This window comes from Neopsephotus bourkii, unplaced genomic scaffold, assembly GCF_033783945.1.
Source record: "Neopsephotus bourkii isolate Nb327-2 ecotype Australia unplaced genomic scaffold, CSIRO-AGI_Nbou_v1 NB_67, whole genome shotgun sequence".
Classification (NCBI taxonomy): Eukaryota; Metazoa; Chordata; class Aves; order Psittaciformes; family Psittacidae; genus Neopsephotus; species Neopsephotus bourkii.
In genome coordinates, this window is record NW_026900584.1 from 61,242 (window position 1) to 76,670 (window position 15,429).

General features: G+C 38.3%; 1 protein-coding gene across 2 annotated transcripts; it reads left to right on the top strand.

Annotated features, from left to right (window-relative positions):
- Positions 1 to 1,300: 1,300 nt before the first annotated feature.
- SYT4 (synaptotagmin 4) lies at positions 1,301 to 12,582 on the top strand. 2 transcript variants are annotated; one of them, XM_061353472.1, is made up of 4 exons: positions 1,301 to 1,809; positions 4,573 to 5,381; positions 6,928 to 7,048; positions 9,110 to 12,582. In XM_061353472.1, the coding sequence occupies exons 1-4, from the start codon at positions 1,776 to 1,778 to the stop codon at positions 9,415 to 9,417; spliced, it is 1,272 nt and encodes a 423-aa protein (XP_061209456.1). In that variant the 5' UTR covers positions 1,301 to 1,775; the 3' UTR covers positions 9,418 to 12,582. The 2 variants fall into 2 exon arrangements, with proteins under 2 accessions (XP_061209456.1, XP_061209449.1); XM_061353465.1 differs by having other exon boundaries at positions 1,303 to 1,809; positions 4,573 to 5,387.
- Positions 12,583 to 15,429: the final 2,847 nt, after the last annotated feature.

Genomic DNA, 15,429 nt, shown 5'->3' on the forward strand with positions numbered 1-15,429 from the left:
CCAAACATTCCAAATCAAATTGTGCTGCCAAAACACAAACAAAAGCTGAACAATAGTTTCTGCGCTCTTCTAATACCTGGGTTCACTGTAGTCCAGTAATTGGAGAGGAACAGTGGTGGCAAGATATTCTGTGTGTTTTACTAAATGAGATGGTATGTAATGAAGATTGGGGTAGTAGATATGGCTGTTTCTGGAAGAGTTGTGCAGGTGCACAAGTTGCTTGCATCCATGAAGATTTAATAGGAACAGATAAGTAGAAACAATATTAACCAATAAGTTTTCAATCTCAGTATAAGCCAGCCACTTCATTTAGCTGTGTTTTAACACTAGTCTGCTGTGACTCTATTGCTTTGCTATTTTAATTTTTCTAAAAGCAAGGAGCTTTACTGACTTAACTGTGAAGCACAAACTAGTGGCTAATTGTGGAGCAGGGTCATGCCAGCCTATGCCTGTATCTGGATTTTGTAATTTAGAAAGGCAACAACACCTGTTTCCCATTTATGCAGCAGAATTAGCAATTGGGCTTCAAACTTGGCTGCTCTGATTCCTTCTGAATCCAGGAGAAATCAGATGCCAGATGCTGGCTTTTGCAGCTCTGCTGCACCAGGAGTTAGCTCGGGTTACTACACACTATAGCAGTTCTAGTTACATGCAGCCCTGCTTTCTTCATTCCTGCTGCAGCCACCGTGTTCTCAGTCCAGACTGGGAGACAGACATCTAAACCTAGCAAAACCTAGTATTTAGATAAATTCAGTTATTTCCCTTGGCATACAGGAAGGTCAAAAGAATTTCCAAAGTGGGGTCTGACTCTTTATGTGGGGGTGGACAGTGGGAAGAAGCAGGGAAGAGGGACAGGGAGAAGGCACATTAGAGTTTTTATGACTCAAATCTAGTATGTGAATAACAACAGTCATAGGAAAAATGTGTGCCTTGCAGTTGGAGCCAAGGTGTCTGGACATTCTGAGTTGGCATCTCCTTCACACTGTTGTGGCTGTCCAGCTGATAGATAAATAAGCAAATAAATAATCTTAACCCAGCAAAACAAACACACCCGTGTATTACAGAAGGTGCACTGAATCACAGACATTAGCATTTCACTGTCTGTGTCCGATGGAGGGTGGGAGCTCATATCCTGCAGCAGGACAGTTAAAATAATCGATGAGTGTATGTTCAATCCTCAGAAAGGGGAAGGAGGGGGTGTGCGGGTGGGGGGTGGGCGGGAGGGAGAAAGAAGGAGGAAGGGAGGGAGGGAGGAAGGGAGGGAGGGTGTGGTGTTTGGGGAGGGGGGATGGGAGGTGGAAAAGGTGCTGATTTCAGCCCTGTAGCGTCAGGATTGCGTCAATTTGGGTTTCAACCACGTCTTCAGTCTCCGAGCTGAGCTACTCAGAAAAGCCAAAACAGGAAGGGGGTTGCAAATCAGTGAGCAAAGGGGAGGACCGAAGCTTCCCCTCCCCCGTCTTCTCCAGTCCCCTTGCAACCTCCTCCTTCACCTTCCCCACTAGCTCTTGTCTCCGGGTCTTGTTTGTTGTTGTTGTTGTTGTTTTCTTTTTTTCTTTCTTTTTTTCTTTTTTTTAATAAAAGCCCTACAAAAAACACGCTGGAAGAGGCGCTTGCCCGGGTGCCGTGAGAGCGCAGAGCAGGGGAACAGCAGGGCAGCGCATTCAGCGCTCTGGGTAGGTCTCCCGGCACTCTGGGAGGAGGCTCCCGCGGTCCGGACGGAGGCTCCAGCACCGCGGACAGCGGCTCCAGCACCGCGGACAGCGCACGCCGCCAACATGGCTCCGATCGCGGCCAGCCGCCAGCAGTTCGGTAAGTGCGTCCTGGCCCCAACTCTCGCCCTCGGAGCTGGGGACTGCTCCCCTTCCCGGGAGAACTGCATGCAAGCAGCCTCTGCTGAGCCACCCAGCGCATCCCAGCACGCATCTTGCTGGGAGGAACCCGTTTTCCCTCAGTTCTCCTTAGTCTCAGAAGTTGTGTGAATTTTCTTTCTTTCTGTCTCCCTTCCTTCCTATCTGTTCCCCAGCCAGTAGAAATGGTTTATGGAAGTGTGTTTTCAGATGAGAGAGGTTTGGGGTTGTTTTCTCTGTCTTGGTTAAAGTAGCGTGGCTTTACAGTTAAACAATGCAAATGCATCCTGTGCCAAAACCTTTGCTCAAGACATTCTTGGAATAACTGACATTCTTATTTTCTTGTAGAGAAGGACTTGTCAAATGTTAAAGTGAAAGGTAGTCCTGTAAAGGAGATTGATAAGAAGATGAAAATATAGTATCCCAGTGTTTTTAGCTGAACAGCTGCATTTTAGTCGAGCTGAGTTCATTGAGGATAGCAATGATAACAATGAACTTTTCAGTTTAGTAATTTCTGGATGTAGGGTGATTAACTGTGATACCAGCAGTGTCAGAGACAGCCATATGTATGCACTGATAAAATAGATACACTTTTACTCAGAAAAGTAGCAAGTAGAAATGTTTCTGAACTCTATTTTACAAATATTGACTGTCATCTAGATTATATTTGCTTTAGCAGTGGTTTAATTCAAGGATCGTTCCATTGACTTAAGTGAAATGACTCCAGATTTATATCATGTAAGTGAAATAAAAACTTCTCCCAGAATCAATAGGTAATATTTTCTATTAATACACTGTTTTCAGTGTTAACCCATTCATTTATATTATGAAATCTACAAGAAATGCAGGTTTCAACATCCTTAGTTATAAATATAAACCCATTTCAGTTACCATTTCATCGTTTCCTACCCCACCCATTTGATACTTCTAGCTACACTTATGACATCATGCTTATCTAATTACTTATTTAAGAAAGCAAATTAATATTTTAAGCATCAAATTGATTCTACCACTGCTTTCAGTAGCTGTAGGATTAAAGTATAGCATAATATCCATTACTGCAAAAAGTCCATCATCTCATGAAAAAGTATAACAAACGTGTAAATCATTCTTAAAACCTACTAAAGTATTCTGATTACTTTTCAATTACTTCTTGCTTTCTACCTTTCTACCACGTATATTTAGATTTTTGCAGCTCAGGGAGTTCTTGAAACTCAGAGCCACATGCTTAACTTATTAAAAAATAGGTTTTGGATATGTATACAATGTTCAGGCATTTCGTTAAGTTCTTACAATTAAGCATGCAGACTGATAGAGCTTGTAGGCAAGGGGAAAGTTACATTAACATTATCAGAAGAAATTAATAGACAGGCCTTACCCTTTCTGTGCTGTAACACTATGTCCTACTTTGCTCTGATAATATTGTTGTAGATTTTTTAAAATCACCTCAGTAAAAAGCAAAGGTATAGTGGGGGCACATCTATATGCTCAGCTTTTACCTGGACAAAGCTGTTTTAGTAATACATAAAGGGGGATAGATTTGCTTTTCTCATCCAGAATGGTCTGATACTCATTTGCAAGAGAAACAGAACTGTTACATAATTGCCTTTATGCACAATGTCATTCCATTAATATTGTACTGGTCTTCCTCTGTTGCAGGCAATAAAGGTTAAGCTCTGATTTTTATGTTGTGAGAGGTTTAAACTCACTTAAATAATGTTACTTATGGGTAAAACTGGATTTCCAATTAGGTGTTCTCACTTATCCTCTGATGCATGTTTTGAAGGGCTAATGATACTCTATACGTGACTAATGTATCCATATGACAACTGAGGTTGCAACACTTGCTCAGTTTTCTCATTATTCACTTTAAGTACAGGATCCATGTCGAGGTAGAAAATAATTATGTTTTCATATTTTTCTTACACACCCCTAAAAAGTAGTGACCCTTCCTATAAATGCCCCATAGACTCAATTCATGACATCTTAAATGCAAAACTTAGTGGTTATCAATTATACACTTAAGAGCTTTTTCAGCTTTGAACTCACATATGACTGCCCAGTGTCACATGGGAAAAAGACACTTGGTATACAATTATTCCAAATTTTCCTGTTAGACTTAATCCTGCAAAGTACTAAAAATCTCGTTGATATTGCTAAGTGTTACAACCTCCAGTTAAACTCAGTTCTTTCAAGAGGTACCTCCAGGCAATTATAGGGTTAGACCATTAAAAAATGAGTTAATTGAGTGTAGAAAGTATTCTTTGAAACAGTGTGAAAAGCAGGTGATGTATCTCTAAGTAATGTGTATTTGGGAATCTGTTTTATCTAGCCAACAAAGCTCCACAAACTGAAAGATGAAACCTTCTGAAAATTGCTGTTACTCCCAGACATGTAAACTCAGAAACTACACAGAAAGAGAGGAGATAGTCAAGCAGTTACTAATGGTTATTACTATTAGGATGGGAATAGTATTTTCCTTCCAAACACCGTGTATGGAAAAGTACTAACACAGCAAGCACGCCCTAGTATAGGACTACTACACATTTATGCCAGCAGGTGGCGAGCAATATGTACAGTGAAAAGCACTTTCAGTCTGTTGATCCTGGGATTACCATCTCATGTCAGGTTTTGTTTTTCTTACTAAAGTACTACCTTACTAAATATCACACAGAGTCCAAGGTACTACTGCTTATGTGCTTGTTGCTATTTATTTGATTTGCAGATGAAATTCCTACAGTGGTTGGGATCTTTAGTGCATTTGGCCTTGTCTTCTCTGTCTCCCTTTTTGCTTGGATCTGCTGCCAGCGTAAATCTTCCAAATCCAATAAGACACCTCCGTATAAGTTTGTCCATGTTCTGAAGGGGGTTGATATTTACCCTGAGAATCTCAACAGTAAGAAGAAGTTTGGAGCAGATGATAAAAGTGAATCAAAGAACAAGTCATCTATGCCAAAGAATTCTCTCCATCTTGACCTGGAGAAGAGAGATCTAAATGGCAACTTCCCCAAAGCAACCCCTAAAATCCAGAGCTCTTCAGATCTTGAAAATTTGTCTCCTGAGCACTTTGCAGAAAGGAAGAAAGATTCAGTATCCCCTGACAGTTTAAAGTCAATCACTTCCCTGTCTTCTGAAGATAAACAAGACAAGCTAGGAACCCTGTTTTTCTCCTTAGAGTACAACTTTGAGAAAAAAGCATTTGTAGTGAACATCAAAGAAGCACGTGGGCTGCCAGCAATGGATGAGCAGTCAATGACTTCCGATCCTTACATTAAAATGACCATCCTCCCTGAAAAAAAGCACAAAGTGAAAACCAGAGTGCTGAGAAAAACTTTAGATCCAGCTTTCGATGAAACTTTCACATTTTATGGGATCCCCTATAGCCAAATTCAAGACTTAACACTTCACTTTATGATCTTGAGCTTTGACAGGTTTTCCAGAGATGATGTCATTGGAGAAGTCCTCATTCCCCTCGCAGGAATTGAACTGTCAGAAGGAAGACTGCTAATGGACAGAGAGATCATCAAAAGAAATGTTAGGGTAACATATTTCTTATTTAAACATTAAAAGCATTGTGCTAGTGTTAGCTATGATTCCTATGTAATGCTGCTGCCATTTTGGAAAGAAAAGGGACCAAAGCAATCATGCAAGTCATTGAGATGCTTTCATAATGACAATATGAGGAAGCAATTACACAAATCTAATGAAAGAACATTAAAATGAGCATGTTGCAAGAAATTGCTAATGTCCTAAACTCTACATGCTTATTCATCTGGTTCCAGCAGGTTTGAGTGGACACATTTACATTAGGTAAAATGGCCTCAATCCACATTAATTTGCTTTAAGAGAAAAGAATGCAAACATATGCATTGCTCCACTTCTCCCTCTCCTTTTCTGTTTGATACCATTCTTTCTTAAAAGTTATTGAAGTCAGTGTAAATCTTTCATTTCAACCACATGGTTTTTATAGCTAATTCTTAGTGAATGCAGTCTTCATTTAAGGAATTGGAACCTGTTAGAGACCAGTGTTGATGCAGTAGTATGTTCTTGCACTTCAGTGCTATTACTCCCTTCTCTCTTAGGAACAGTGACACATGCTGCAGATCTATTAAGGATAGTGAGAGACAAGCGAGAAGCCAAAGACTTACTGAAGTCAATGGCAAAACATACTGACTTCACTGGGATAAAAATGTTTCATATTATATCGTATGAGTTCAGAATGTAAAGATCATTTACAACCACCACATCTGAATCACAGCAGTGCACATGCATCACACCCTTGTCTCCTAATCTCTGCTAAGGAAGTGGAATGTGTATTGACTTTCAATTTGGTTGCTTTCAGAAAGCAAGCACACTGCCAAATCAAATAAATGTCTACCAGACAACATACCTATAACTAATGGTTATTTTGCCATTCTGTCACTATACTAGAACTATAACTATGTCAGTGATATTTTGTTGATAACCTATTAGGTTTTCTGGAATATAAGGCATTATTTTTGTTTCTTTTGCTTTGCTTTATTTTGTGAAGTGAAATACTCCTACAAATTAAATCTAATAATCATAGGGAAAGTCTTCAATCTCATCTTTATTTCTTGTATACGAGGCTACTTCAGAAAGTGTCAGGGGTAAAAATTCACTGACCGTTTGAATCCTTCCTGTTTACAAAACTTTAGTGAAGATTCTTTTTATTTACCTTTGCTATATTTTCTTTCAATATATTTATATGAAATTCTGATTTCCTTAATATCTTTTACATTCACTAGGACTTTTTCTTATGATGTAACGTTTAATTTCTCATATCTGAAGACAATGATGTCATGTCAACCTATATTTTCATTTATTTACTTATTTTTGTTCAGTCTAATAGCCAATCATAAGAAGAGTTATATAACTACAGTTGAGGGAAATTATATTTGCTATGTAAAGCAACATATCTCCACAAATTTTATCCTTTTACACTATTTCTGAGAATACAGTGATGTGACATTTCATAAATCTTCTTAATTCTGTTTTAAAGCGTGGTCAATATAAATTGCTTATAGATAGTTTGTTTTTTTTTTTTTTTTAATTTCTTCAGAAATCATCTGGGCGTGGAGAATTACTGATCTCCCTCTGTTATCAGTCTACAACAAACACGCTTACTGTGGTTGTTTTAAAAGCCAGGCATCTACCTAAATCTGATGTGTCAGGATTATCAGGTAATGGTTTTACTCATGAATATGCCCCAAGAACATAAACCACACAGACAGAAGTGAGCTGAAATGTGGCATTTCAAAGATGAAAAATATCCCATGAATTCAGAAATGTTCTCTGTTATTTGCAGTCTATTAATTTTGTTATATCTGGGTCAATGCTTTATTTTCCAGGGTATGTATTTTACAGATTTGTTCTTCAATCACATTAAAAAACCATGACATCTGTTCACAGTGGAAACGGATGAGTTTTGTGATTGCCTTGAACAAAACCCATCTGCCAGAAGTATGGGATGGTGCTTTCAGAAACAAAAGGATTTATTTATGAAAAAGAAAAAAGAAAAAAGAAAAGTTTATTTGTAGATCAGTGTTGAGTGAGATCATCACATGGGTTATTTCAGCTTAGCACCAAGAAAAGCAACCAGTTAGATCTGTGCTGAATCTGGCCCACAGAGCACTAACACTTATTTGCGTCACAAAAAGGTGAACTATGCCAGTACTGGCAGTAGGTTGTAACTTAACACCGATGCTTTATCATGAGCTGTACTTGGGGTTCACTAATGAGCAGTTTCTGCACTGCCTTCTCCTGGTCTTGTGCCATTCTGTGGAACCTCCTTCGAGGTTAATGCTAGTATTGCACTTAGATCTACATTAATGCCAGATAACATAATAACAGAATAAAATTTAATGTAAAGTATACCAAAGGAAAATAAAACCACACAAAACAAGCAGTACACCACAAAAGACTATACAAGTAGTAGCACATTGCCTGTTAATTCTGTATGGGACCAATTTCATTGCAGAGGGATTTCTTTTTTTAAGAAGCTGGATAGGAAGTAGTTTTGGGAACCACTGAACCATAATTACTACAATACAGTCCTTCTACTTCTCATACCAAGAAATCCTGCCATTTGCTTAAAACGTTTACACATCCTGATTCCAATACAACAAATCTATAGACAACTCCCTTTTACATAGGAAAGTCCTCCTGATCTCAATTTCATTCACATATCGTAAGGTAAAAGGATATAAATGGAGCCCAGCAGTTCAGTACACTATAAGATAGTATGCATACTTTCAATAATCAACCCCAAAACAGCAGATAGTGGAGGTTTCATGAACACAGCATGGCAGAAGCTGGCCTCAACAGACCAAGTCTGGCTGAGGTTCACCCAGGTGGGAAAATAACCTGACAAGAAAAGCCCTTCTAGCCTCAGCAGCCCCCTGGATCCTACGGCACATGCAAATTTTGGTTTACTGTATCTCTTCTTCATATTTGTTTACTGTATCTCTTCTTAGAAAAGCTATAAATTTTGTTTGCTTTTTCTGCTTCCCTCAGTGCAACCTTGCTAATAGGAATATAGTACTTCTAAGAGAACAGGCATGCATGCTACACCTAGACGGTGTATATAGTTAATTCAGACAGTTCTTCACCATTTGCTGTTCATCAGCAAGGGCAGGTTCAATAGATATTTGTGTGTCAGTAACATTCTGCACTCACGAAAGTCCTTACTTCCTCTGTGACTTTCCCCTCAGCCCAACAAAAATCGTGCACAGGGAGGAATATGAAGTAGTATTTCTACAGAGTAAACTAGCAGTTTACCCCACAGAACAACTGCATAACTCAATCTCCTTAGGAAGATGGGAACTTTTTCCTCAGAAGCTGACAACCTCCTTGGTTCCTTGATCACTGGTGCTGAGATCTCCTAATGAACCTAATAAAACAAATCACCAATGCATCTGATCAAACATAGGTGCCTCCATGAGATAAATCCTGCCCTGTAGTACATTAACCATAATAACATCTCTACTGCATGCAAAGGTGGTCAGATGAATCATGCCCTAAACTGGACTATCTTGATTACTTCTTTGGTGACCATAAAGGGAGCTAAAATTCAGATGTAAACACAGATATTAGATGAGATGAATCATCTTTAATAACTTGAAACATCTCCTCACTGTTATGTAATTATGTTGGTACGTTATGAAATTTACCACTAACTAGATCAAGGAATTTCTAAGCAACACTGTTCAATAGCTGATCTGTGCTGTTTCTTTTCATTGCAGACCCTTATGTCAAAGTGAATCTGTACCATGCTAAGAAGAGGATTTCTAAAAAGAAAACCCATGTGAAGAAATGCACCCCTAATGCAGTGTTCAATGAATTGTTTGTGTTTGACATTCCTTGTGAGGGCCTTGATGATATCAGCATTGAATTTTTGGTCTTAGATTCAGATAGGGGGTCAAGGAACGAGGTTATTGGCCGGTTAACCTTGGGATGCTCAGCTGAAGGAACAGGTGGGGAGCACTGGAAAGAAATTTGTGAATACCCTAGGAGACAAATTGCCAAATGGCATATGTTGTGTGATGGTTAGCAGCTTAGAGAGGGGTTGGAACTTGAAGAACTACATATATCCATAGGCAAGGAACAGTTTTATTTCTTTATTATGTATAATTACAAGATTTTTTTTAGGGAGGATTGGGGAGTAAAAACTGGATTGAATTTTCAGACCAGAAGGTAATTAAATTTTCACAGCAAATAAAGGAATTTATATTTCATTAATTTTTAATGTAATTGGATCAGATTTGTATTCTTTTAGAGTTTAAATAGCCTGAAACTTTTGAAGCACTATAAACTCATTAAAATCAGACTATGTTTTATGAAAAAGTCACTGAAAACCTTATTAATACTGCTATACAGAAGATAACCTCACTGAAATATATCTATAGATCTTAAAACACCACCTGTGGCTTACTGGGGAACTGGCTGAGTCTGCAAAATCCATGGGGAATAAGGGTGAGCAGGAGGGGAATTCCTTCTGCCTCTCCATCAAAAACCTTCTTTTATGAAAATTCAATCATTATTTGTAAGGTTTTGTTACTTATACTTTGATCATCCCAAAGACTTAAGAGATTTTCAGCAATTTGCTTTACATATCGCATTATGTGCAACTAGTTGTTTTATGTGTAGAAATACTCTATAATTACTGAATTTTTTAACACACACACACACACACACACACACGTATAACTTGTTTTATTACAGTGAACAGAATAGACACATTCTACAAATCATTGAGTAAGTTAACACACATTGTTTTGCTAAAAGGGCTCCTTTACGGGTGACTGTACATGTTACAGTATAGCTAGAACTTGAGTTTATATATGGCTTGGTTTTTTTTTTTCCTCTAGCAAGGATTACAATCTAAGCATTTCAAGCCATGGGAAAGCATTTCAGTTTAGATGAGGTAACATACAGCATATTACAGTCAGTGATTTTTCATCAATCATATTTTAAGAAATTCAGTAATACTTAAAGAGAAGTTGTTTCTTCTTTTGCTTCATTTAAGAACAAACAAAATAGTAAGACAGAGAATGAAACCTGACTCTGCTGTTTCACTTCCCAAACTGTGACTAATACCATTACAGTCAGTAAGACTACTCCCAACATACAAAGTTTAATATATTTTTTAAATTTTGCAGGATAGAAAAGCAAGGTCACATTATAACTTATCCAATACTATGTTAGACAAAAGACTTGAAAAGCATGTTTCACTTAGATTTTATGCATCAATGTCCGTTTCCAATTGTACTGAAAACTGATGGTGGTAAGGGAAAATAACATGCTGATTTAATGTTAGTGTGACATCACATATACGTTTAAACTTAAACTGCATCAGGCTGGGGGAGTATCAAGTCTAACATAAGTGTATGAATTGTTTACCTGTGAAATTTACTCTTGGTCCCATCAGATAAATTTTTAGGCTATCGGAACTACAGCACAAGTATAAGCAGATTATTTCCTAAAGTTTGTACACTGATTTCTGATACAGAATTGTTTGCAGACATTACTCTTACATAATTTTCAGTTACAATACACATAAGGAAGAATATAATGATGCTAATTGTTGACATCAGAAGGATTTAAAAAGTGGGAAATCATTTTCGGTATTTTCGCATACGTCATTTTATTGTATAAATGGATTAACCCACTGAAGTGAATGGGACTATCTGGAAATTAAGGTACTGCTCAATGAGAGTAAAAGTAACAGAATGGACATGCCAGGTAAAAAAACATACATCAGATGTCCAATTACTTTCATTAAACAACAGATACATGTCCTATTCAGAACTATTGGGGATTTGTTGTCGACTTTACCTGTTCACATATAGCTAAATTATGTTTGCAGGAAAGGACACTGAAATATGAAATATGCAAGTAGACAAATAGTACTGGAAGAATTCCATTGAGGATCTTCCGGGTTTTGTGTCGGTATTTTCTCCAGTTTTTGAGAATGTGTTTGATATAACAGTGTTTATAAATTTCTGTAAAAATACATTTTCAAAATAACATAAACATGCTTTTTACGATAATGCTCAATGTAAAAAATCCCTGCGTATTGTATGTATAAAAGAGAGGAATCTTTTTTGATTATTTCTTTAGAAAGCTGACTAACTGCTTAAGGGCTAGAGTTTACCAGCCACATTCAAGCAGAGCTAATCCAAAGCCACCAAATCAAAGGAAAGATGCCTACAGACTTCAGTAGTGTTTGAAGTACAATCACAGAGCAAAACTCTTCTTGTGAGTCAACCCACCAATGTCAATAAGAGAATTGATACTATTTGATCTAAAGGAGACTGGGAAAGCTTAAGTCAGTACCACACAACTAGAGTAGCTACAATTTCTAGGAAGAAAAGAACTTTCTACTGAAAGTGATTGCATGAAAGAGTTGGAGAACTTGTAATTAAAAAAAACTGAGGTTTTGTATGTTAGCCCGTAAGTAGTATGTTATCTCTAAACAACAGATGAAAGGAGTCATATGCCTCCAATGGACATTCTGACATTAGGAGAAAAAAAAACCTCCACCTTTCTGAATTAATGATGGGCTGTGACCACCTTTCATTTTGCATCTAACAAGTTGTCACCAATTTTTTTCCAAGTTTCTATAGCAGTTTAAGGGTTACTATTTCTACCAGCTAAATGACAGTTGTTGTTGGGGATAGGGGATAGGAATTGAAAAGAGAAGAAAATACATTATAATTAAGTCTAAAAGAACCCTGTAAATACAGCTTCATTTAAAGCAATGCTTAGCTTGGAAATTTGAGTAAAGATGACTTGTAACGCATCTCTAAACCAGACAGGGCTGGAGTGAATGTGGACCTGTATTGAGATGAGGAATTCTGATGTTTTATAAAGTATTCAATTCTCATTGTGAATATCTTGAATTCTGTTAAGGATACTGTACTGTATTAAACATGTAAAAAATGATGTTTGTCTAACTAGCTTACAAAAATAATAACTCCTTGAATGTGAGACTATCCATGTCTGGGAGATCTGTCGTAACTAAATACCTGATTTGTTATGGTGTTGTAACTTAATAGAAGCTATTCAAGAGGAAGCATGGTGTATGAGATTTTGTAAGTAAGTTATTTGTGCTGGTTCTGTATGTTGTGCCCATGTGTGTAAGATAAGAATAAACTGCAGCTTTTGTTCATCCCATCCCAAAACAATTATCACATCAATGTATCTTTTCAGAAGATTCCTGCTGTTGCTTGTATTTGTGACTTACTCTCTCTTGTTTCTGTTCAAAAACATTTGACTTGCAAACTGTCTTCTCACAGAGGTGGATTAGACTTGTACTGCCAAATACTACCCAGGCATATCACAAGTTCTTTATTCCTAGTTTCTTGACGCATACTTGCCTTTGTCTTGAAAGCTACTTTATGCTCAGGCTAAAACCTGAGACATGGCCCATGACAAAATCTGAGCGCTATAGAGGCCCTGTGGGGACTGATAGATGTAAACAAGTGTCAGTTCTAGCATATTGCACAGAAGAAGTAAAATGCAAGTCATACTGCAACTGGAATCCTGGTGACATTCCATTTGCTTTCCAGAAGTAAAAAATATCTCTTGGACAATCACACTGTACCACACTTACTTCCTTTGATATAAGGAAGTCATGTTAGGCACTGGCTTGTCAGGTGAGTCTGGAAGATAAGGTAGAGAAAGCATCCTTCTAATGCTATAAATAAGTATAAACTTTGCTGCTGTGGTCTCTGACTTTATCAGAGTACTTTACCAGCACAGAACCAAAAGCTAGGGAAAGAAGAAGGTAGTTGTAACTGGGGTACAGATTGCCATTTAGTGACTGCCATTGCGAGACTACAAACAATTGTCTGGAAGGGATCCCTGACCCTTGTCACAAAAATAAGTGAAAGGATCCACTAGCCAAATGCATGAAATGGATCATCTTTTATAAGTATAAGCTGGTATATTCTGTCTGGTGAATGTCCTCTTCCAAACAGACAGGTATCAAACGTGAGACTGCTCTTTTCCATCCTATGCAGTCACTTCTTTTTTCTTCCTTGTATTTTATGGTTCTCCTCCAACAATAGTGACTCATATGGGTTACATATCAGACCCTCTTCTTCAGGACAGAGATCAAGAATATCTTTAGATTCTCCAACTGTGCAGCTGAGCCTCGGGGAAGTCTCAAGGCTCCTGTCATGATTGCTTTTTGTACTTCAAATTGCTGCAACAGATAATTCCTCCTCAATAGAGTCTTTGCAGATGTTCTCCTCTTTGCAGGAGATGTGATTCCTGAGGTGTAACACTATTCAGTAAGCCCCTTGTATTTATACAGCATCACAGATAGCAATACGCTGCACACACAGTAATAATATATAACCACAGATGATCATGAAGGACACTTCTTTTCCTCAAACAAGATTCAAATATGTTCTATGTAAGCTGCTACCTTCTTATCTGTGCTCTCTTACTCATGAGGTCCCATGAAGCTGCTCATGGCAGTCATACAGCTGCTGTGACGGGCACTGGCACTCATTTGCATTGCTCTGCTGATGACTGATTACCTTCATTCAAAAGGTACTACCCAGTTCTCATAGGTTTTTCCATAATATCGTTAACATTCCATCACTAAAGAGCTGCTGTAATATGACTTTGAGTCCTGAAGGCAGCTTTGGAGCACTAATTGGAGTTGCAGCATAGCAAAAATTTCTATTTCAGAATAAAGAAACAAAGTTGGTAAGAAGATAAAAGGGAGAAATTAAAGTCTTTACTGTGTTGCTGTTATGTCTACACTGGTGCCAGTTTTGCTATTGTGCATTTGAAGTACTTTGTACATGACCTGAGTGTCCTGCGGTCACAGATGTGAATGCTGTGGTTATACCACCGGCAACACAACCAAGTATTGTCCTGACAGATGAGTTGGCTCCTCCTCAACCCCTAAAAGCTCAGCAGCAGGTCCCAGGAGGCCTCCATGCCTTACCCCTGCCCCAGAGCTCTGCAGTCAACTTTGAAATGTTCTGGATTACCTATAGCAGCACTGTTGGTACCCAGGTAGAAGAGGTGCAATAGTCTGACAGCTAGACAAGCTCTGGCAAGATCCTGGATCCCAACGTTATGACAAGCACCAGACCTTAGTGTTGTAGCTTCAGGGCAGGTCAGCAGATTAGGCCTCCATCCCCAGGGGGAGGGTATCTCCACTAAATACCATGTTCCTTTTCTCCTCTGTGAAGGAACAAAGTTTGGGCTCAGCTGACTTTGATAATAAATCCCTGATTGCTATTCTCAGGGCAAGGTACTTGTACTTGTGCTGAAAGCTGACACTGATGGTGGGGTCACTTGCTCTTGTGGCTGCTGCCAGAAATTACAGGCAACTTTAATTGCAAGAAGTTACTTTCCGCTCTCCAAAAAACACTCTCCAACAAAGCCCAGACTCCTCCCCAGCTCTGTCTGGATCTAGACAGAGACAATGAGCACCATGCTTATAAGCCATTAAAGAAGAGTTTGGGCCTAACTGGGAAATGCTCAGCTTCCTCTGGTTCTGACAAAGAAGGTTTCATTCATTATTGAATCTTATTCTTCCTCTTTGGGCAGCCGCTTACAGGGGAATTTTTAAGGTGACTGGACTGTAAGAAGACATGTGGTTTTGCATTTTTGTAAGTTGGTGATGCAGCATAGAGTTTGAGTTTAAGAGAAATATGAAGGAATCCAAAGTCCCACTGGGTCTGAGTAATGCTGGGTTATTGCAAGCAGCTTCACTAGGGCTGTAGTGGATTTAAGGATGATGTAGTAGTAGTAATGTGTAGCACTTCTGAGTCATACTGTTCTGGATAATGAGTTAATCAGCAAATATAAATTAGAACATAGTGTTTGCAATAGAAGTTAATGTTGTAAAAAGATCCCTGTCATTCCACTACATCAGAAATAATGCATTATGAAAGGCTGCAGTTCTAACAAAACAAAAATTGAATACGGGGAAAAAAGCACAGAATCCAAGGTGGAAAAGGTTAAAATGCACAGAGAATCATGTTAAGATTTTTTTTTTTTTTAATCACTAAAGAAGAAACATAATTTTAAAATA